Source organism: Parus major, chromosome 7, assembly GCF_001522545.3.
Source record: "Parus major isolate Abel chromosome 7, Parus_major1.1, whole genome shotgun sequence".
In the NCBI taxonomy this organism is placed as follows: Eukaryota; Metazoa; Chordata; class Aves; order Passeriformes; family Paridae; genus Parus; species Parus major.
In genome coordinates, this window is record NC_031776.1 from 7,562,057 (window position 1) to 7,585,345 (window position 23,289).

The window sequence follows — 23,289 nt, forward strand, 5'->3', positions numbered from 1 at the left end:
CAGGTGATTATTTGTAGAATAACTCAGTTGTTCCTTGTGTATTCTTTCCATTGATACTTTTTAAAATTAATGTAGAGTTAAGTATTTTGTAATATGTCTCTCTCTTTCATGCTGTGATAGGTTGCTGACTATATTCCACAACTGGCCAAGTTCAGCCCCGATTTGTGGGGGGTGTCACTTTGCACCGTCGATGGACAGAGGTATATTGTAACTTCTACATTTTGTTCTTGGAGTAGTTGAAGGAAAGATAGAGGCAATGCTTCTGTAATATTAATATCTGGAAGTTGAAAAGCTTTGTCTAATAGTACCTGTGCATCAAGCTATATAACTTTCTGTGTAGGTCACAATGTACTTAAATGTCAGCTCCTCCTCTGCATTTTAATGTTTTCACTGTGGGATTGTTACATAATCTGTGTGTCACTGAAAAAATGCAGATTCATGATCTTTAAAAAGAAAATGAAGAAGTGGAAACTGGACAGAGCAAGTCAATTTTTTTTCTCAGGTTTATCAAGTTTTCCCCTGTAAGAGGGTGTATGTAGATCTGAGATCTAGTCAGAGTGATTTTATTTTTCTCAGTAGCTCAGAGTAGCAGAGACAGTTAGGAGCCTAGGTGTAAAGGGATACCTTGCACCATCCAGCTGAGAAGTAACATGAGCTCTGTGTCTTCCTTTGTGAGTACACAATGCAAAGTGCTCAACAGCTCTGCTCACCTGCAGTTTGCTGTGGTCCTACTGCAGGTTCTGGTACTGCATGCCATTTTTACGTGTTGTTTGTGAATGGGGCATTCCTGAGAGCATCAGACTTGCTTCTCGTGACTGTGGCTCGGAGTTCATTTTGCCATGATCTTTTGAGATCCTTATGTTTGCTTCTAATTAGCCATATGTTCTGTAATCTCAGGGGAGGAGCTGTACAAGTGAACAGAAATACTTTTTTCATCTCCCTGTTTAAGTGTCTGAATTATAATCTATTAATAGTAAAAAACCTTATACTTTAAATTGGCGTTTTGCTTTGTTTTGGATATTATGTGCTAATAAAAGTTCTTATAATTTTAATTTTTGTAATGCTTAATGTAGTGTAACGTTAGCTTTTATAATACCAAAATGGTATTGTGATTTTCCATGAAGCTTTGTGTTTTCTGCAAAGAACAGAAGCAAATACACTCCTGATTTTGCCATCAGACAAGGGGCTGCTTCAAGCATTTTGCTGTTTCTAGATGTGGCATATGCTGCTTGCATGAGTCACTCTTTGGTGCAGTCTGACATAGCTGCTGAAAGTAAACTTTCCAAAAGATAACATGTAATAAGTGTTATATCTTTGCCGTTATTAAAGGAAATGTAAATACAGCTATTTGATTATTGTTCTCAAATTGCAAAACCAGGTTGTATCTCATCTTTGTTTATGTATGCATAAATCAATATAGTGGCTCTGTGTGGCTCAGCTGTACCCTGCTGAGTGTGTACTTTGCCATTGAGTAGGATAAGTGTAAGACTAGAGGTCTGAGGTGATTTTTTTGCTCTGGTCCAAACCCATTTCTGAACTTGTTTTTACTTTGTTACCTCTGCAGTAGTCAGAAACTGACTTTGTAATGCTTGGCTTATTGAGTCAAGTTGCTAAAACGTCTAAATCTCATTGTTATGTTCTTTAAAATGAGACTTAGTAATAATATGCTTTTGCTTTTTGGGGTGTTTTTGTTAATAGTCCTTGTATGTTGAAGGATAGATGAGGCATTTAACACACTACTGCCAGAGCTGAGAAACAGGAAATTTCAAGCTTCTTCCTCTGTGTTTTTCCCAGGCATTCTGTGGGTGATACCAAAGTTCCATTTTGTCTTCAGTCCTGTGTAAAGCCTTTGAAATACGCGATTGCTGTCAATGATCTTGGTACAGAGTATGTGCACAGATATGTTGGTAAAGAGCCTAGTGGATTAAGGTTCAACAAATTGTTCCTGAATGAAGATGGTAAGAGATAAATTATACTTCATAATGTAAATACTCAGCTTTAGAAAATTATGAGGCAAGCCTACACAGTTTTGTCAGTCTTGTCATTTTACTGTATCCTCTTAAGTCTTAGTAGTAGGTAGTGTCCCAGAATATTTTGCTATCAACAAGGTAGACTTAGTCTTGGTTAGTCACTTTGTCTAATTTAGAATGCTAGTGAAAGATGTTTTATTGCTTCCATTCCGTTTGCTAGTTACTGAGCTGTAGGAAAACCCAAAGAATTTTAATAGTGCAGGTATTTGAAAACTATTTTTATTTAGTTGATTTGGTAGCAAGTGTTTCTTAATCATGGCTTTTGTAAAATGGTGGTGAAAGAGTCAAAGATGTTAAATTGATTTTAAAAGACATATTACTTCTCAGCCTTCTGAGAAGCAGGTGCTGGTGCCAAAGGCCAGCACTGACTAGTTTCCAGAAGGCGAAATCTTCCCACAGTTTATTCTAAATGGGATTTGGCTACTGATTCAAAACAATGTTTTTATTCTTTTTTCCCTGTGGCAGGACTGTTTTAGCAAGAATTTGTCATACAGCACTTACCTAGATGATTTCTTTTTCATATTATATTAATTCTGAAGCATGGAAATGGTATTTAAAAAACTTTATGGCAAAAATCTGAGAAAGATGACTCATGTAGCCTTAGAGGAAATACTGGATGTTATCTGTGAAACACAAATGTTTCTTCTAGGAGATTTGTCTTAGTAAAAGAACAGACAATGTTTCTGTTGCCATGGTATTGCAATTAATATTTAATTACCATCATAAGGCTTTGAGGACATTTTTGTCAAGGACTGTATTGAGTTCTGACTTAAATATTTGTATTATTAATATATTAATGATACATAATTATATTTATTATATTTATAAATTCATGAGAATTATTTATATAAAAATTATTTCATTTATTTATACAATAAAATAATCTTTCCATACTTAAAAATACATCTTTGCAATTTATTTCTTTTCATTTATTATGTTAGTAAGTGGTGATAAAATACCAATGTATTGGTATTTCATATTGTATATTTTCAATATTATTCAATAATTCAATATTGTACATTCCTACCAGTGTGAGAATATATTGCTAAGAAAGGATTAAGCTTTTTGTCAAGTCATGCTTTATTTTTTTTTTTTGCTTTCCTAGTTTTTCCAAATACAGTGTTGTAACAGTGTGAAGACTTGTCTTTCATATCCTACAAAACCTTTTCTATAAAAAAAGCTTTGATGGTGCTGAAAATCGCCAGTAAATTCCTTTGAACTAATATAGATGTTCTATATTTTCTCTTTTTAATAACATGACAAAGTGTAGTAATTATTTTCTTCTTTTTATTGCTACTTTTAAAATTGAACTATTGGAGAAGATGAATTGGTGGGTCTTTTACATTACTGTTATACTTCAAGGCTGTTATGCATAAGAGAATTTGGACAAATGAAATTTTGACCAATGAACATGAAATTAATAAGGAAGACACATGATATAAAATTGAATTTTTAAGGGATATGCTTCTGTGGCTGATAGACATGGGAAAAAAAGTGCTGGAACTGACTTGGATGGCCTCTTATCCTCCTTAAGAAAAGACTAAAACAGAAAGTAGAAGTCTAATAAATAGAAACATTTCAGTTATAATGAGAGAAAGGGAGTTTCTCCAAGTAAAGGAAGAGGGAAGAGAAGGATTTAAAAGATTTAATCTGCACTTAGGTGAAGCTCATACAGAAGTTTAAATCTTCAAGCAATGGGGAGTGTTTGTCAGTTTGAGCATCCATAAATACTTTGAAGACCAGATTTGAAAACTTAAAAAAATTAGATATTTAATGTATTTACTTTCTAAATATTCAGACATAATTGAATCTCATGTTCGTAATCCAGATTTTATGAAGTGATAGACAGGTGTTTGAAAACTGTTTAGACAGGAATCTGAAGGTATTTTTTCAATACTTACTATATGGAAGATTCCTAAAGCAGAATAGTCTTGCATTTCATTGTTTACTAGTCCTTAGATTCAAGATGGAAAGAATGAAGAATATTTGAAGACAATTTTAAATTATTGCTAAAAATGCCAACTTACAACAAAAAGCTGTTGCTGTGTTTTGAGTATAAACTGTGCTGTGCAATGGAAATTTGGCAACTTCTACAGGCTTATGAATATTAATTTTTAAAACTTGTTTTATCAAAGGGACTATATTGCCAATCCAGTTCAGAATTTTGAAGGAATTAAAAAAATCTCAATGCTAATTTAAAAAAGATTCTAGTTGATTGATCAAAAATTTTACATATTAAAATGTGTCTGTAACAGGCATTAGTAGGAATAATTTTCCTGGCTGTGGTCATTAAGTAGCTACAGGCTTTTTCATGTCTATTGAGTTCATGATGCAACAAGTCTAATAATACCTATATTTGTGAACAGTTAGTATCTCTTATCCATATGTACAGCCTCCTCTTGGTGATAATTATTTGGATAGTTAGTCCAGTAATAAAATAATCTGTAGAACTTAGACCAGTAATAAAAGTTGTGTTGTAATTGAATGAGGGATTGCTAGGAAATTGTTTGTTCTGCTTGTACTTCATTAAGGATAAAAACATGAACTTGGAATATAAGGAGGTGATACAGCAATACACGTGACTTGCAGAGAAGCTGCATAAAAGATTTTATTTTCTAATCAGTCTGAGCAGATCACTGCCTTTATTATTTGATTATAGAGAGTAGTGTGTGTGTGTTTGGTTTCAGTAATATGTGTCAATTAGGTTTGCACGGTTTGATACCTCTTCCTAAAGATTAAAGGATTAATTTCTTCACCTCTGGCAAACTTGAAATTACAGTATCAGTCTTCATGCTTAGTTGTTGTTCAGGGTGCAGTCCCTTTGCTGATGACACCCACTGTGAGGTAGATCAGTAGTGGCTGCTGCCTTAGAAGTAGACCTGTGTATGAACTTCTTTAAAAATTAATGTAGTGTCAGAGCCTGTATATCCCCCCTCAGTGAAAAATTGCCTGGGAATTGAAGAAATCTCTTCTTTGAAATTTGCAGAAATCTTTCAGAATGTAAGTTTTTATTTAGGCATTCTAGCCCTTCAAAGATGCCAGTATAGCTTAAGTCTGGGGAGAAGTTCTCCACTGTAGAATGGAGTATTTTCACTGGAAGGGACCTACAACAATCATCTATTAAGGGCACTGTGCAAATGCCTCTTAATTACTGACCAGCTTGGGGCATGGACCACCTCTAGCAAGCTTGTAGCTGTTTTGGCAAGATAGGATTTTTGTCTGTTACAGACAGCTGTGTATGGGAAGTGTTTTGCTGGTATTCCCTGGTGCTGTACAGACAATGGTGAAAACTGCTTTCCTGGGACCTGGATACCCTGGCAGGGTTTGTTCTGCTGAGAAGAGGCAGCAGTGAGTTAATGGCTCAGCGCTGTGACACGCTGGAGTTGGCAGCAGTAGGAAAGAGCCTCAGAGGACAGCTGTTAGTGTGTGGTGAACCAGGCTGCTGTACCTCCCCTTAGCTGGTAAGGCTCCCACAGTGATGTTCTTGCTGACTTGTGGTGTGGAGAGCAACACACAGCTGCATTTCAGATGCACATTCAAGAAAGTCCTTGTTTTGTTTTATCAGAAGGTTCTTCCCTTCTTCATGTGCGGGCTGCACATGGAAATGTGTTAGTTGTAAAGTGGCCAGAACAAGTACAGGTAGCTTGAGATGTTAAGCAGTGAGAGATAGGAATCCTGAGAGCAGAGGAACCAAGAATGCCTTGACTTTGAAGGTAAGTGGTGACATCTTCAAAGAAATGAGAAGCAATAGCATTTCTGATGGTATATTCTGTGTGGATGTACCACATTGATAAACCTTTCAGTTGCTGAATGCTAACTAAATATTGCACATCCTTTTTATTCAAACATACATGTGATACGGAATCTGGTTGTGTTTTTTTATTTGTACTGTGTGGCAGATTGAAACGATAGAGATGCACAGAAGAATCAAGAGCAAAATATTTCTGAAAGTATTTTTAGAATGGGCTGTGTATGATAAATTGATGAGCATGTCTGTGGGCTGGAGTGATACCTGATGTTGGTGAGAGGAAGCTGTAAAGAAGAGAAACGTAGCTAGAGTGAGAAATGAGGGGACAGTGTGTTCTGATCATGCATGAGAGCCATGCTGTATCCAGAGTTGGGATCCCCAGCTCCAGGAATGAAAAACTGGGCAGGGCTGCAGCATAGGGCTGCCAGGATGCTGTGCAGTCCAGGGCACTTGTAACTCCCAAGGAGCAGATGGATGGGGGAGTCTAGGGGCTTCCCTGGAAACCTCTTCAAATTCTAGGGGAGCAATTGCCAATGGAGAGTTCCATAACTCTTCTTGGTAGTGGCACCTGGTGGTACAAGGTCGAGTGGCCCCGTGCTGTGGCTTGGGAGCTGCAAATTGGATATTGGGGTAAATTTGTTGTCTAGGATGAACAGGATTGCTGGAGAGGTAGAGGATTTGCCCCATTTGGTGTTTTTCAAGACTCAGTTAATGGAACTGTGGCAAGAGCACTGCCTTGAGTGGGAGGCTGGAGGAGATGACCTCCAGATGTCCCTTCTGACCCGCAGGCTGTGTTGCTGTGAGTGGTCATTTGACTTGTGTTCACATGTGTGGTCCCTGAGGAACTATGGAAATGCTATATTTTCTTATCCAGGATCTGGTGCTAATCAAAAGTCAAATACATTTGACCCTCGTTGCTTGCATTAGTAGATAATAACAGGATATTTGATATATGTGGCTCTTAAGTACAATCAAATGAAATCTGAGCAATTTGTGAGTCTCTTTCAGAGAGATATGGAATGGCAGTAACAACTTTAAAATATTATCTAGATAATAAGTTGTCTAGAGTTGTAAACAAGTATTTTAGGGGAGCTTCACTTTTTTGAAAGGTATGGGCCTTATTTTTCCAGTAATAGAATGGTTTGATTTATTTAAAAGTTGCTTTTAATATTGACTCTCTGAAAAAGACTAATAAAACTTGAAGATTAGTTTTTGAAGATTAACTGGTAGTCATAGATGGGTAAGTGCCATTGACCACAACCAGTGAAATTTTCAGGGGAAAAATACGTGTATGCTGCAAATACAAGACTCATCTCCAAAACCCAAATAATCTCAAATTTCTTTTAGGTTCCACATTTTTCCAGTATTTTTATGTATGATACACATATTTTTGTGTGGTTTTTAAATCAGTATTTTTTCAAATTTGGAGATAAAGAAACAGCAAATAAAGAATTCAAACCTGTCATGATATTAATGTATTGAGAATTGTTTGAGGTTTTCAGACACCAGAATGCTCAGAAGTCAACATTGTAGTTAAAAGGCACAGCAAAAATGTTAGTTAAAAAAGAAGAGAGTAATTTGTGGAAGATAGATTATTTGGGAAAAATTACATGGCTGATGAAGAGGGTTTTTTAGAAAAAGGAGATAGAAAAGGTGATTCATTCAGCAGCCAAGAATGACTTAGGAGTGCAAAGATACTGTTAATATGGAGATCAGTGGGGAAAAAGGAAAATGTAAGTGTAACAGATATGTGCAAGTCAGCTATGAAGTAAGTTAAATTCTTAAATGAAGAGGTTTCCTAACTTTGAAGAAAATAAAGGATACCAAACCAAAAAATGTACTGGATTACAATTACTGGTTTGTTAAGCAGGATAAAGCTGAGTGTGTTGTAAGCTGTAAAATACTGTGCTCAGAATTATAAAATATTGCATATAGTGTTGTATTACAGTATTTTTTTAAAGTTTAAGGTTGTATGATAGCTATTCTGTAATAGTAGCTTTTCAGTCATCAATAGATCTAGAATAATTTTTCACTTAAGGCACTTGACTGTTTTAGTTTGACAACATGTCTTGGAATATATTTGTAATTAAAAACTTTATTTCACAGACAGGCCTCATAACCCTATGGTGAATGCTGGAGCAATTGTGATCACATCTTTAATCAAGGTAAAAAATTAATTTTTAGTTTCTCTCCAAGTATTTCAGTAGAATGTAGATAAAAATGTCATGTGCAGATTGTAAGCTGTATTTGATTTTTGTTTGTGATATCTGATGGCACTTTACTCATTGGCGGGTAGACAAGCTCTGATATTTTGGGAATTGTAACCCTTCTAAACGAATGCAGCATTAGAATAGCAGTTTCTAACAAGTATCAGTGCATCTGAAAAACTCTTTTTTCCTTGATGGCATTAGATTTGTTTCCTTCTTGAGATGCACAACACTTGATATTCTCTTGAGAGTGTCGGCTTCTATTTGTTAATTGCTAAGGAAGTATATTTCTCAGGAATATACTTTATAGCACTCAGAAGTACATTTCTGAGTGTCTGGTGCCCTTAAAGAGCATAAAGTTACAAGAGTATTTCTTGCAGTGCAGAAGAAATGGAAGATACTGTAATTTGTACAGGAGCAATGCTGCTATATCTGAATGTCAGTTTTATGTTGAATTTGTGTGCTGTTAACATCCTGCACCACTAAATTATGTTGAGCTTCTATGGTACATAGTTGCTGTTGGGATGTAAGTGTGCTTTCATAAATAAGAGTGTTTGAAAACAGTTACTTATTTTCCCAAGCACACCACGTCTGAATAATGACTTTACATCTTTAATCCATGATCTTGAGACTTGTGGAAAACTGTATTTTATTTATTTAGTAGAACAACTGTATAAATGTCATGAAGTTGTTAATGGTATAAACTCCATGTAATGCTAATGCTTGCTAGATACTTGACTTGTATTTTCTGCTAGTTTCAGTAACCACAGGTACAAAAAAAATTAATATTTTCTTCTAAGGGTACCTGCATACAATTCTGGGGAACATGTCAGTCCTCAGGAATTTTTGACTAGTAAACTTGATATTGTTACTTCAGAGGTCTGAAAGTCTTGTTTACGACCTGTTTTTTGGTTGCATTCAAAGTCCAGTGTGTTTTTTACCCCCTATTTCCAAAACGTTGATTTTAAAATTACTTAGATCATGATTTTCTGTTATTTTATATTTAAAGAAGGTGTAAGAACTCCTGCTTAAAGACATTTATCTTTGATAGCTGTAGGTGAAAGAAAATGGCCTTAAGTATGACAGGTAAATTTATTCACATTTAATATTTTTAAAGGTTGACTGAGCATTGAAATTCACTTGGATAATAGTGAATTTTAAAATCTGATTTAACACATTTGTCTGAAATGTCAAAATGTTAGTCCAACTACAACATGCCCTACTGATCATAAGGCAAAACAAAAGCATGTGCCTCTTGAAGAAGGCACGTAGTTCTTGATAAATGGTGTACTCCTGAATAGATAACATGGATTAGTTTAATGCATGCAGCTGTGGTATTTGTTAGAAGGATGGGGGGATTGGTTTTGCTGGGTGGCTTTTTTTAACTTTTATTTGTTTTTTTTTCTGTAATGTTCTTACAATGAGTATTGCATTGCACTAACGTTTCTGCATGTGGTAACTGCACGTCTAGTGGACACGTATCTTACTTATCACACCATTATTTGTTTTCAGTGTGATTAAAATGTAGATTATTTTCTGTACTGCTTTCACTAAGATACCATTTATCATTTGAATAACTAACCAAGCTAAATATATTCTGAAGACAATTACGTAGAGGGTCACAGGTACAAAACTACTTAATAGCTGTAATTTTTGTGAGGTAACTTCTTTACAATTTGCAACTTAACGTTATTCCTACTAACCACTGAATGCCATAATTCACATTTGTATTTGATCTAATATCAAATGTACCTTTCTTCCGAAAAAGGTGGCTTCATTAACTCATGTTTTACCCTCAGTTCCTCTGCATTTATTCTTTTTATTTAAAGTGTTACTTACATGTGTTGAAGACAGTGTATGGCTCTTAAAGTACAAGAAAATTTAAATTCGCCATGTATTGCAGATTTATCTAACTATAGCATGTTAATAACTATGGAGAGATTGTTGCTATTTTTCATGGTTAAGAATGCTTTTATCCTCTTTGAGATTCATTATCTCTTTCTGAGAAATGGATCCAAGAACTCCTTCCGTGTTCCAATGTGTTGTACTGAGTTTAGCAGCTGTTAAAAGACATGATTGTGCACCCAGCTGTCCTTAGACCCTGGCACAGATTATGATTGTGGAGGAGAGATGATGCTTGGAGTAGTCTCTGTCAGAATATGTTAACATGTAATATGTTAACATTTCAAGGGTAAAAAAGGCTCTTAGCATCACATACCCAATTCTGAGTGCTGTCAGAATTTGGTGTTCCTGCCTCAGAACAGAGCAGGGACCTAAACTGTAATGCTACATTGTATTTGCAATCCATAATAATAAATAATTAGGGGTATGTGCATGTTAAGTTTTAAGTTTGTTTGAGTTACTTAGACGTGGTTATATCATACTCCTGCCATCTTAAGTGATTTTCCAGCTGCCCTGTGTTTGGGACTACAGTGTATTTACATTTTGGTGCCTTAACCCCTGTCTCTGTTCTAATTGTACTTGCATTACACTCCACAGATTGTTCCAGCAGTTTAAATCATTTATCTGCAATAAAAATGCATTAGCAAAAGGACATCCTACAGGTCACTTTTAAAGAAATAAAATTTAAAAAAACCCACTAAGGCCCTTTTCCCTTGTTGATAATTGTACAGCCATTTGCCTGTACTGCTAGTTATATAAATGACATAGTTACAACAATTTTCAAATAATTTTTATTGAAAGAAAATTGTAGTGGTGATTACAGGAATTTGTGGAAAGGTGGTATGAGGTAAAACAGTAATTTTTATCATGTCTCCAAGGAAATACAGGTGCTTGAAGGAAGATGATTGAACTCTTGTACGGATTTAGTACAGATTCAGTGCAGCTTCCTGTACATCACATTGGCTGGGAAAGGTCTTTAATGTCTGCAGTATGGATAGGTTTTACTGCTTTGAACTGTTAAGTTTTCTTAAACTCAATTCTCAAAGCTTGTCAGCTCCAGGAATATCAGTGATTTTGTCAGGGACTTCCCACTTCCACATTTCCTTTACTGACTGTCACATTAGAAGTGCAGATGAGAGGAAGAGGAAGGGTTCAGAGAGGAATATGTGGAAGAAGGCAGATGGCTGTGGATGGAATCACCAGAGGACAAGGGATTAATCTTAAGTGATTTTTATTGTATGCTTTAACATTCCATCTGTAAATAAAAGTTCTCCTAACCTAACAGCAAAGGTTCAGGCAAATGCAGCATTTTTAGATCCTCTAAGTGCTGGCAGCCACATGCAGGACCTTAGATAGTGTGGACTCAAATGCTCACTGAAGGAAGGTGTTATGTGGGAAGTATTTAGACATGTTGGCAATAGCAAAATTTATAGTTGTTGTAAAATGTTTGGGGTACAAGAAAATGAAAACTGATCTTGCTGACCCTAAAAAGACCTTAGTTCAGTGGAGGCTTTTTTTATTTTATTGTATGAAACATGGAGGGGATTGTGATATATTTAAGAACTAAATATGCTGATAAATCACAAAATAAATGAGGCAAAGAGTGGTAGAAAAAACCTGTCTAGCCATGCCAAGGATCTGTTTGCTATCAGGATTCAGTTATTAGGAAATCTCTGCAGTTAGAGTTCAATACTAGAGAGGTGGGAAAATGCATGGTTTTTTTGACAATACAGCTGCAATAAATAGTACTGATTTAGCTTAATTGCTCTGTGCTGTCACTTGAGTTATCCTTCCTCCTAGACTGATGTGTAAATGGTGCATACAAACCACTTTACAACATGTGTTGGTGTTGTGATCTTCTCTGCCAGATACTTGTCTTTACTTTGGTGATGTTACCTCTCTTCCTAGGTTATTAAATTTCATGTGGTAACTAATTTGTAATAGAATTTACATCCACGTTTTTCTCTACTTTTTATTAAAACTCAAGTATACTGGATGTCACCTGACATAACATGTTATTTCACAGAATCTACTAAATATTCTAAGTGGTCACATATGCACAGGAGTGAAGGATGCAAAAAAAGAGTCTTACAGGGATTTGAAATTTTGGTGGTGTTTATCTTAGGTCAAATACTGTGTCACAGTGTACTCTCAAGTGTTTCAGAGCTGAAATGGTGCACTGAACTGAAGACACCAGTTCTCACAGAACAGGACCATCTTAACAAATAAAATATAAAATGTGTGTAAGTAGAGAAAGCTAAAATACAGTAGTTAACTTAAAAAAATTTTCTTGCACTCTGACAGAATTACGATTTTTTTTTTGTTAATGGATATTTTCATCACAGTATAGTGTTAGATTATAAATCTGGCTATAAATATTCCAGAAATTATTTTATAAAAATAATCTTCTAATATTAGAGGATTATAAACATCTCATGATCCAGGTGTTTTTATTAGCTTTGCTTAGATTCAGAATTGAGAAAAAGCTTTAGTGAGAGACATGTGCAAAGAGCTTATCTGGTCTAATCATAGGAGCAGTGTTGATCAATGAAAAGTGGCTAATATTAACTGCTTTGCTAATAAATTTTGCCTAATTTTGTTGTTGCAAGCTCTGGTAAGTATCCATGGGTCTCTTTCCTATGTAGGCATGTAGCCTTTGTAACTTTTATATTTTTTAGTAGAAAAACAAGTAATATAGTACAAGTACCTTATTTAAAAAAAAAAAATCACTAGAACCTGACGTAGTCAAAAAATTCAAATTTATGATTGACAGCCATAGTGTCCATTGGGGTTTTAAGTGTTTACAAAATCATATCAAGCTGTCTTCTTCAAATTTGAATTTTCTGCCTATCAAAGTGCTTCAGTCTTAACATTATAAATTTAATTTTGTATTCATTTAGAAGTCTTTTCTCATATGCATATACACACAAGCATGTATAAGTGTGTATATGAACATGTTCCCATAAATGTACAAAGTGTTTGTGGAGTTTAGTGCATGGAATGTTTTTTTTTTTTATATTCTAGACAGGTTGAATTGCATCTGAACTTTAAAAACGCTTTTTAAGAAATATTGTCACTGTGCCCCAAACCCATAGGTTTATACAGTCAAGCTAAAAATAAGAAGCACTTGCAGAAGATCAGAAGTTTTCTTGTCCCTTGTACTTGTTTAAATTATTATGGAAAAGCTGCTCGGTACTCTGAGTGATAGGATTTTACATTTGCAATTGAATTCTAATCATAGAATGTGTGTTGCCACTGTGTCTCTCCAGCTTTTCAGGAGGAGCAGGACACCTCTGTCAGCTGCTGAAAGAGGGGAACTAATCTCTTGGGGTTTTTAGTCATCATGTGTATGGAAGCAGAGTTTCTTGTTTCAGTAATATGTTGGTATTAAATGCCTACTGAGGTCTTGTGTGATTGCTTAAGCAAACAGTTCAGGTGTATGAGCAGTCTGGTTTCAGTAACAATGCTTTTGTGTGTGATACAAAATTCCTCCACAAGTGTATGGAACATCAAGGACTAGAAACTCATCATCTGGCTTAGTATGCTGAAGATTTTCTTCCCAAAATATGAGTTTAGTCGTGAACTTTAAAGAGGAAAGCTTTTTCTTAATAAAAAGTCGATGTGGAAAAAGTTTGTGTTGAGTCTTTTGCCCACCAATTTCATGTGCTGCTGATAAAGCCATATTTTTGTTGAAGGGAATATTTTTTTCCACTGGGCAGAACAAAAAAGTGAAGTATTATGTATTTATATTTTTGCAGAAAGCATGATCCCTTTCTCCCTCTTGTCTTTTTTTTTTTTAACAAAAGAACCTGTTTCAATTTATTATACATGTCTAACCATACAATTATCAATGCAGCATCCCATAACTAATGCTGACCCACTTTCCCAGAAAAAGATGTTCATTGTGCATTTGAAAGGTTAAAAAGGTTTTTGTGGTTTAAATGTTGTTACATATTTTACAGCATTAGGATCTATGGAATATTTTGACAACTGCAACAGTTCAATGAAGTTGGTAATTTCTTCTTTTAATTATTTTTCATTGAACAGATTTGGAGTTAAATTTTTAAGATTTGTGTTCTGGTATATTATACAGGAACATTTTGATTAAATGTATCATGCATTTTTTTTATCTAATTGAAAATTAGCTAGAAATTATTGCCTTTAGGAGTAAGGTTATTAGCCTTTAAACATAAGGTAACCACTGGCGCATTATTTTGAGAGAACAGTGTGGTGTTCCTTTCACCAGTGATTGTACGTGTGTGTCTGCACATCCTCTTGTAGATGAGCTGGAGCATGGGCTTCCAAGATTATCTGCAACACCCTAATCCACATACAGAGTGGGAAATGAGACTGGCTTTATGCATTTCATTAAGTAAAACACTGGTTGATATAAAGCTTTTGTTTTTTCCACTTTCTTCCCCATCCCCACACTGAACACAGTGCAAGTAGTGTCTTCAATTGTTTGAGATTTGTTAGTCTTGTTATTTCTAAATAAAGTGTCTTTAATATTAAAATTTTGTATTTGAATATCTTCTTCAGATACATTGTTTCCACTTGTGTATGCAATGCCACTGTTTTTTAAACTTTCAAAATTCTACTTGGCTACTTAAAAAAAAAATTAAAATTCCCCCCAGTGGACCATGTGCTATTTTTTACCTCCCACTCCTCTTTGAATCTCTTTCAATAGGAATTTGTGATAGGTCACCCATCAGAGACCTCTAAAAAATTAATGTCTCTAACTGGCAGCTACTAAATTTGAGAATCTTTTTGAATAAGGGAGGAAAAAAAAATTCCTCAGAATAACAACCCTCATCCTCCCTGAAAAACCCAAACCAAGCCCACCCTAAGAGTTAAGTTTCACTATCATCCTTATTAAGTTGGATTTAAATTTTTCTGTGCAGTGTTAGCAAAATGATATGCCCTATGATGTGAAATTCTACTTTTCTAGCTGTTTAACAATTTTTAATAGGTAGGACATAAATCTGATATTTTTCAATTAATTGCATTTATTTTCATAGTAAGGGGTAATGCTTCATATTAAGTCTTCAGTCTAAATTCTTAGTATGGGCACTGGCCGTGGAAATATTTTAACTTCAGTAGCCTGAACCTCCCTATGCTCAGCTCTGTTGGTAATATGAGAATACCTTTGCCTTACTAATCTATAAAAAGTTAGTGTTTTTACTGTAATTTTCCTGTTTGTAGTTACTTTTTTATTTTTTTGCCTTAGCTACTGCATTTGCTTATGCTAAGCATGTAAAGTTGAATAGAGAGCACTTAAAGCATACCTTTTTCAGTTTAAATTAATCTCCAGCATACAGGTGTTTAAGATGCATAGGATTATTTAAATGATAATCAAAAATTTACTTATCTAACACTTTAATTTTTTCATTAATATATGAAGTGATTGTAGTACCTTATTCTTAATTAGCCTCATATCTTAGTTATATGCATTAGAATCCTAATACTGTTAAGTAAACTAACTTTGTTCCTTTGTTAACAATTTTTGTTAATTATTTTTTCTTTTCTTGCAGCAAGGAGCAAATAATGCAGAAAAATTTGACTACGTAAGTTAATGTTTTAACTTCTCTTTTTAAACTAAACTCAGTGGTAAAAGTTTCAAGATGGCAAGGGAATTGAAAGTGAAATTTTAGTAATACACTGTGTTTTTTGTCTTTGTAGATGTCCTTGGTTGTTTAAATATTTAGTGATTTGAATTGCATTTATAAAATGGAGTTGCAAGATTTAGGGTAAGGCTGGGTTGAAAGTTCGTAACTTTTTTATGTGTAAAAATATTACTTTTCCTCGTCTTTGTCTCTGACAGGTGATGCAGTTCATGAATAAAATGGCTGGTAATGAGTATGTTGGATTCAGTAATGCTACGTAAGTATTTTTCATTCACTTAATTAGATTAGGTGGAAAGTGTTTCAATTGCTAACTGGTATATTGAGCTTATGACAGAGTTCAGTTTTTTACATTTCACCTGGCATTTCATCCCTTATACTGGATGGTGTCTTTGTCTTACAATTTACAACTAAAGTTGTGCATGTCTCTGACATCAGTGTGGCTAAATTTCACCTAAAAGTGTTGGTTACCTCTTTGAAAATTTCGTTATTCTATCTTAGTGCTCTGTTGGTGCTATGGCAATGAGAGCTGTAAGTGCAACTCTTCTCTTCCTGGCAATCATATTAAAAATTAAACTCTGCATGTTGGTGGCTGCATAGCAAATGTTTAGAAAGCATAGTTCACACAACTGGGACTCCTTCTGCTTTTTTATTTTGCATATTTAAATTCTTTTCTCAAACAAACAGTTCCCCTCATAAACTTAGTGTATAGGATTCAAAAACTCTTGAGAGCTCTTTCAGGCAGCATGGGGGTCATCATGAAGATTTCCTTTAGCAGAGTTGCTTCCAGGTTGCCAGCTGCAATGCACTTTCAGAGGTGTTTTTCCTGAGCTTTGTCACAGTAAAAGGTGTGTAACTGTAGAAGGAACCAGGCAGATGTTCCTCCTTTAGGTTTCATCCTTACCTTAATCATCACAGTGAGGAATGCAGCTGTCTGGTCATTGTCTGACCTGCTGTGTGATCCTCTGCTTTGGGCACTGCCTCAGTGTGGGATGGTCCATTCCACTCTGGCCTATTTAGAAATGCTCCCAGGATTAGGATTTTACCCTCCTTTGCCTTCTCTCCAAGTCAGCTTCTGTTGTGTAGGTAACCAGTAATGTGTGTATGTGGATGTCAGTGCTGATTCACTCTAACTGGGTGAACTGGGATGAGCTGCTGTGGCCACCCCCCTGAACAGAATATTTGTGTTCAGGAGTGAATGTATCCTTCACATGGAATTTTACTGAATTACATTATATATTTTGAGTTGAGCGATTTTTGGGGGTTTTTTTGGAAAGTTTGACATATTGCCTTGGATTTTTTTTTTTCCCCTCTTTTAGGTTCCAGTCTGAAAGAGAGAGTGGAGATAGAAACTTTGCAATTGGATATTACTTGAAAGAAAAAAAGGTTAATTTATTTTCTTCTTAAATGTATTTTGAAGATGGTGTGCTGGATTTTATTCATAGTCCATGAAGACTTTCAATTTATTTTATGTACAGTATGGCACAAATTATTACTGGATATGTCTTATCAATGTTATTTAAATGCTGTAATTTTAAGAGTGTCATATTTATGCCATTCTAATAAATATTTAATAATAATCTAAATATTTTTCTGTGTTGTAGCCATGTGTTGTTTTATTTGTTGTAAAATGTATAAATATGGTGTAGAGATGACTTTATAAAACTCCTGGATGCATTTTTCAGTTTGCTTGTTTCAAGTTGTTGAAAACTGTACTGAAAAGTATTTTAGTACCTAGTTTATTGATACTGCTACACTGTTACTTTTAAATTCAATATCATTAAGTATTTCTACTTACTACATTTAAATGTTTATATTAAAATATGCCTAATGCTTAGTATGCTGACAAAAATATAGCTTAATTCATGTCTTTCTAAAAGTGATACTTTAAAAAGAATAGTAATAGGTTTTACCTAAAGATGTTTTATTTTTCTTCCTCAGTGCTTTCCTGAAGGCACGGATATGGTCGCTATACTAGACTTCTATTTTCAGGTAACTGCTTTAAAATTGAGACTCACTATAGGCTTAGAATTGCTATTATAAGCAGCAGAAGCTGATTTGTGCCTAGAGATGGAGGCTTTAATGACTTGCAGTTAAATGTCAGCTTCTGTTTAACTCTGGAAATGACAGATGTATGTTTGATGTATCCAGATTTGCTTTTGTTTAGGTGATCTACTTGAGTGGCTTTATTGCTGTTAGAAACTAGCAATAATCTTTAAACCACTAGAAGTTAGAAGCTTGGGATGTCTTGTATTACTTCAGTGAGTTTGACAAAACACTTCTTTGGATTGCTGCTGGTTATTGTGCTGTGGAGTAGTTTAACCTCTGTGTAACTGGAGAATGCATGCTGAGCTGTAGGCTCGAGGGGAGGAATGGGAATATCTCCTCCTTTTGGTTTAATTCAATAATTTTCAGAATATATATATATTCCCCCCCCCCTTTTTTTTTTCTTTTTCACTTTATTTACAAGTTATTTATTTCAAGTTATTTGCAGCTGTCACAAAATGAGAACTTGGCCAAGTGTGAGGTATTTCCTCAGTAAAGGGTTTCCTAAGGTTTAAATGTTCACAACTCAGCCCTGCTGTGTAGAGTTCTCAAGAGGCATTTCAAGTTGTGTTACTGATTCATTTCATCTGGGAGAGTTAAAAAAACCCCACAGAGCTGAGTTCTCAGAATCTGTTTTTGACTTGGAGACTTGCTGTTACTTATGCAAATTATAAGCCATTATTTTCAAAATGCCAATTTTATTCGAGTTTTTTGTGTTGGGATGCACCTGCTCTCTTATCTTTAGATCAGGGGAGTGCTTGTGAAATAAGGTGTATGTGATTAGCTGTAGTTAACCTCTTGTTGAGTTAGAAACTAGGTACAAGCTAGTAGTCTACTCTGAACTTGACAGAAGAGAACATGTAATTTATTTGAATTTATGGTGTAAACACGCTTTTTAAATGCCTTGTGTCCCACTGCCTGTTTTTCTAAGTGGAAGCTATTCATAAATTAAGAAATGTTAAAGCTTAAATTTCTGATGTATTTTAATTTGGCCTCATTTTTGTGCATTCTTATCTCTGATTTAATGACCATGTGTCATTCTTTCTTTTTTCCCCTGAAAAAACCCCTTTTCACTCCATGCTCAGGAAAAGGGTAGCTCATACACGAGCAGCATTTCTGATTTCTTGTTAGGGTACAATGCTTACCTTTCCAACATTATTCTTAAAAGTCTAAAAATCTTTGGGATTTCTGTAATGCTCCTTCCTCCCTTTTGTAACTGGGAACTTTCTGAGAAGGAATAAACATTTTTGCCTTTTATCTCTGTAAATTGAGGATGGATTATTCTCAGTTTAGACAAACGAGGTACAAAATGCAGGTGCTTAAACTGAGAACCTAGAAACAAGTTTTTTTTTTTTTTAAAGTAGGTGATATTATGTAATACTTCATATGTTTAAAACACAGTTGCCATTTTAGATGCGTCTCTGACAATCTCTTGATTTGCAACTCCAGTTGATTGGACTAGGATGTATTGAGTTTGGCACCCGGAAAATAAGAATTCCAGGTAGTAACTACTCATGCAAACGTGGCTTAGGTAACTTCATGAAGTATCATGTAATGACTGTTTGGCAAAAGCAAGAATACGAGCACTAGTTTGTTTACATTTTAGAGCAGCATTTCAGCTTCAGGTTGAAACCAACTTATCTTTTGGTTTCTGCAGAAATGAGGCAGCATCAGGTGATGGCATCATATCACATTTCCTGATGTGTCACCAAAGTATGTATAGTCTGTACTGAAGCAGGGATCCTGGGAAAAACGATGTTGTGGTTGTATCATTACTATATAAGAAATTAAATACAAGCAAGGTGAAATAAGGCTGCATCAGCAGGAAGTGCTGGCATTAAGACTTGCATGTGCTAGAATTTGCAGCTTTAAATTGTACTTCTAGTAATGTGTGGGATTTTCTAAGGCTTTAAAATAAAAAGAACCTACCACACAAAACAAGCTCAAATTGAACAAAAACAGTCATTCTGTGGCTTTGCCATTTAAGTAGATGCAAAATACTGAGATTGTTTTACAGACCTCTTCCTCTCAAAGGAACATAAGGGGGGTGGGGGGAGGAATCGAGCAGAGACACTAACCCATAAAACTACTGTCCCCAGCTTTTAAGAGGGCTTGCAAACACTGTCACTGGGATCTTTATAGTAGAAAGATTCAGACTGTATTAATTGATGCTACTAGTGTCATCTGTAACATCTGTTATGCTACAGGTGATTTTGAGATGTTTTTTTAATATTTCAATATTTTGTTGATCCTGCTGTAGTTGGCCTTAGTGTGCTAGAAGTACCAGTGCTTATAATCTCTATTTCTTTTTCATAAGCTTTGCTCAATAGAAGTAACATGTGAGTCAGCAAGTGTGATGGCAGCAACTCTGGCTAATGGTGGCTTTTGCCCAATCACTGGTGAGAGAGTCCTGAGCCCTGAAGCAGTCCGGAATACCTTGAGTTTGATGCATTCCTGTGGCATGTATGACTTTTCAGGGCAGTTTGCCTTCCATGTAAGTATTTTACAGGTATTAATTACAGCTGACCAGAAAGGCTAGTCTGTGCTATTATTTTCCATGTTCTAGGCGTTGCTTCCCTGTTTTTGAGGCAGAGGAGAGGGTGTTGTATGAATTGTTTAGAAATTGAGTACACTGTAAGGGAAAATCTCACCTGGGATTCATGGCACTGCTGTGTCACATACCTTACAGCACTCTGCCTTCACATCTGGGAATCTTTTTCATATCAAAACATAAATACTGTTCTTTAGGAAAGGCTGTTCATGAGAGAAACAGGAGCTGAATCCTGCTGAATGGGAGTCAAGGATAGCAGAAAGCCTTTGCAGACAGTTGTTTTTTTCTTCAGTAGCTCAGACTCAGAAATTGTCCTTATATGTGTGAAAATGGCTGTCATACACAGCACATGTACTGTTGCTCCTGTTTTCTAGCAGTGTGTTCCTTACATGTGTGTAATTCAAGATGGACTGCATCATATTTATGCTTACAGTAATTTTTGTGGATAATTTTTAGTTTTTCCTTATTGCATACGTGTAAAATTGATTATGGTGCATTGTGTGACATGAAAGTTGCTGCTTGGAGAGCCACGAGGATATGTGACTTGTTAGTTCCTACTGGAAAAAAAGTAACACCTTTATTCAGATTGTAAATAAGGAGGTTATTATATGATTTCATAGATACTTTCTAATTTTCTTGTGGTTTTGTTTTTTACCTTTTCCAGTCAAGATTTTTGCAGCTTCATTCTACCGCCTTGTTGCAAGCTGCTCATGAGACATACACTTGTGTACTACTGCTTAGTCATAATTACTTTTTTCCTAATAGATTTAAATTATCTTCTTTCACAGTATTATTGACTCATTGTATTCCTGAGAGCAAATAGTTTTATGACTGTGAACCTTGCATTGTCACAAACTGTATCAGGTTATTGTTTATCTAAAAAGAGATAAGTAATAATGCTTTCCCAGCTTCAAGTGCCTTCCAGATACATGTTTTAAAAATGCTACACAATAATCTTCAGGAAAACCCTGATGCATTGAGTTACAATCCTGAGGAACAATTGCAGAGACAAGTAATTCTCTGATTATTCTGCAGGTTGGTCTTCCTGCAAAATCTGGAGTTGCTGGTGGGATTCTTCTGGTTGTTCCTAATGTCATGGGCTTGATGTGCTGGTCACCTCCTTTGGACAAGATGGGGAACAGTGTTAAAGGAATTCACTTTTGTCATGTAAGCAGCACTGCCCTTGGGGTGTTTTGGTTGTTTAGGTTTTTTGTGTGTGTGGGGCTTTTTGTTTTATTTTTTTTTTCAGCTTTTGCAGCTGATATTTACTGAGTTTCAGTTGGCATAGCTGAGATCTAAATGAATTAAATAGTGATTTGTGATTGTTCCCTACATAGCAAGTTTCATCTGATTCAAGGGTGAAAGTCTCAGAATAGATGTTTGCTTTTTAGTAGCGAATAGCACTTGAATTCAGTGAGCATTAAAATATGATGCCAGAAACACTGGAGAAATCTGTTGTGGAAAAGCTTTGAAAAGGAGCACTTCATGCAGTGAAAGTGCTGGACTCCAGTGTATTGCATTAAAAATTGTAGAGATCTGTTTATAGACTTTTTTTCCCTCGCTTGTCATAAAGTGCAGTTTTCAAAACACTGGAAATGCAACTCTTATTTCATTGCAATAAAAGAAAAAGACTAATGAAATACTGCCATTCTAGTATATTTTTAAACTGATTTTTGTAAACCATCTGACATAAAAGATGTCCTCATAGATGATACCCAGATGTTGGGCAAATTCTTCCTAGCTTCATGTTGTGCCAGTGAAACAGCTAAGGATAGTCTGCTGATAGGAGCATTAGAAGCAGAAGAGATTTTGGGGAGGACTTTGTAATGATTAATGAAGGTGTTTTGTGGGAGAGGAGAATGTAAAAAATGTCTTCATTTTTTCTGCCCACAACTACCTTGTAATGATGATTGCTTAATTATAAATGGGAGGTTGAGCAGCAGTCAAAACTTCTCATACTTCTATTTATTGAACATTTACACATCTTCAAATCAAGATGTTACTAATTCTAGTTTAAGTACTTTAAAGTTTCATATGAAATAGTCCTGGTAATTTAACTCTAAATCCTGGAATAGAGGGGTAGGTGAAGGATTTACTGCATCAGTTCTGCATTGCAGTGAGACTTTTAAACTGATAAATGATTGTGGCATACAAGTAACATAAATGTAACATTCACTTTTAAAAATAGAACAGCATTGCTGAGTTTTCTAATTATAGCCTTTCATGTTGTAATTCAAACTGATTGAGAAGACATTATGTCACTCATTTCTTTGTTCCATCCTTTTGGTTGAAGTTTGATGTACTGGACCTAGCCCCGGCTATTTTTTCTGTTCCTGATGTGTTCCGTATAGCTGGAGTAGGAACTTATTAAAATGGATATTTTGCAAATTGCTCCCTGTTTCATTCTTCTGTAAGAAGGAGTTTAAAGGTATTATTAGAACTTTATCCTATAGGTGTGTTATGTTCAAAGTGCCTTATGGACATGGGTATTGATTTATTAAAGAAACTTCTCGCTGGTTTAAGTTACTAGGATATGATGCAAAATGTAGGTGGTAGTAGTGTTATTAACTTAGATGAATTTGGCTATCCTATGCAGACAATAACGCATGTTCTCTAAATACTTGCAGGATCTGGTTTCTTTGTGCAATTTCCATAACTACGATAATTTGAGACACTTTGCAAAAAAGCTTGATCCTCGCAGAGAAGGTGGTGATCAGCGGGTAAGTTACTGTCTGTTTTGAGTATTTGCTCCTAAACTCCAGAAGAAATATGGAAAGTTCTTCTCTAAATGCCAAACTGCTCAATGACATGTATCGCATCAAAGCTTTCAGATAATCTAGTTAGTGTACATTATTAGTGGACACTTACTGGGTGGACCACCGTATCACAGGGTCTTGTGTAGGAGAACTTATTACTAGATGTATAGCTCCATTTCATGCAGTTCATCCCCCCTGCTAGATTAGGTAGATGGTATCTGATGGAAGTTGCAAAGAGTTTTACCGTACTGGTTGCCTTTAATAAAGACTTGACCAGCTGGTGGGCTTAGCCTTTCTGTTGTGTGCTGCAATGCACGAGGTCTGTGTTTAGCTGTATTTTCATGAGGAGATCTCTGACACCACATGACCTGCTGAGAGTTGCACAGGCAGTGAATTCAGGCATGAATAGTGTTGCAGACAAGAGCCTG

The 23,289-nt window shown here is 35.4% G+C and overlaps 1 protein-coding gene across 4 annotated transcripts in view; it reads left to right on the forward strand.

The window, feature by feature from the left end:
* GLS (glutaminase) overlaps window positions 1–23,289 on the forward strand; it is a 60,373-nt gene that overhangs the window by 13,393 nt on the left and 23,691 nt on the right. For all 4 annotated transcript variants that reach the window (XM_015634399.2, XM_015634400.1, XM_015634401.3 and 1 more), the window contains exons 5-14: window positions 121–200; window positions 1,795–1,958; window positions 7,885–7,943; window positions 15,419–15,451; window positions 15,709–15,767; window positions 16,828–16,894; window positions 17,450–17,500; window positions 19,872–20,048; window positions 21,141–21,272; window positions 22,733–22,825. In XM_015634399.2, the coding sequence (XP_015489885.1) occupies window positions 121–200; window positions 1,795–1,958; window positions 7,885–7,943; window positions 15,419–15,451; window positions 15,709–15,767; window positions 16,828–16,894; window positions 17,450–17,500; window positions 19,872–20,048; window positions 21,141–21,272; window positions 22,733–22,825 (915 nt within the window). The remainder of the gene's footprint in view (window positions 1–120; window positions 201–1,794; window positions 1,959–7,884; window positions 7,944–15,418; window positions 15,452–15,708; window positions 15,768–16,827; window positions 16,895–17,449; window positions 17,501–19,871; window positions 20,049–21,140; window positions 21,273–22,732; window positions 22,826–23,289) is intronic.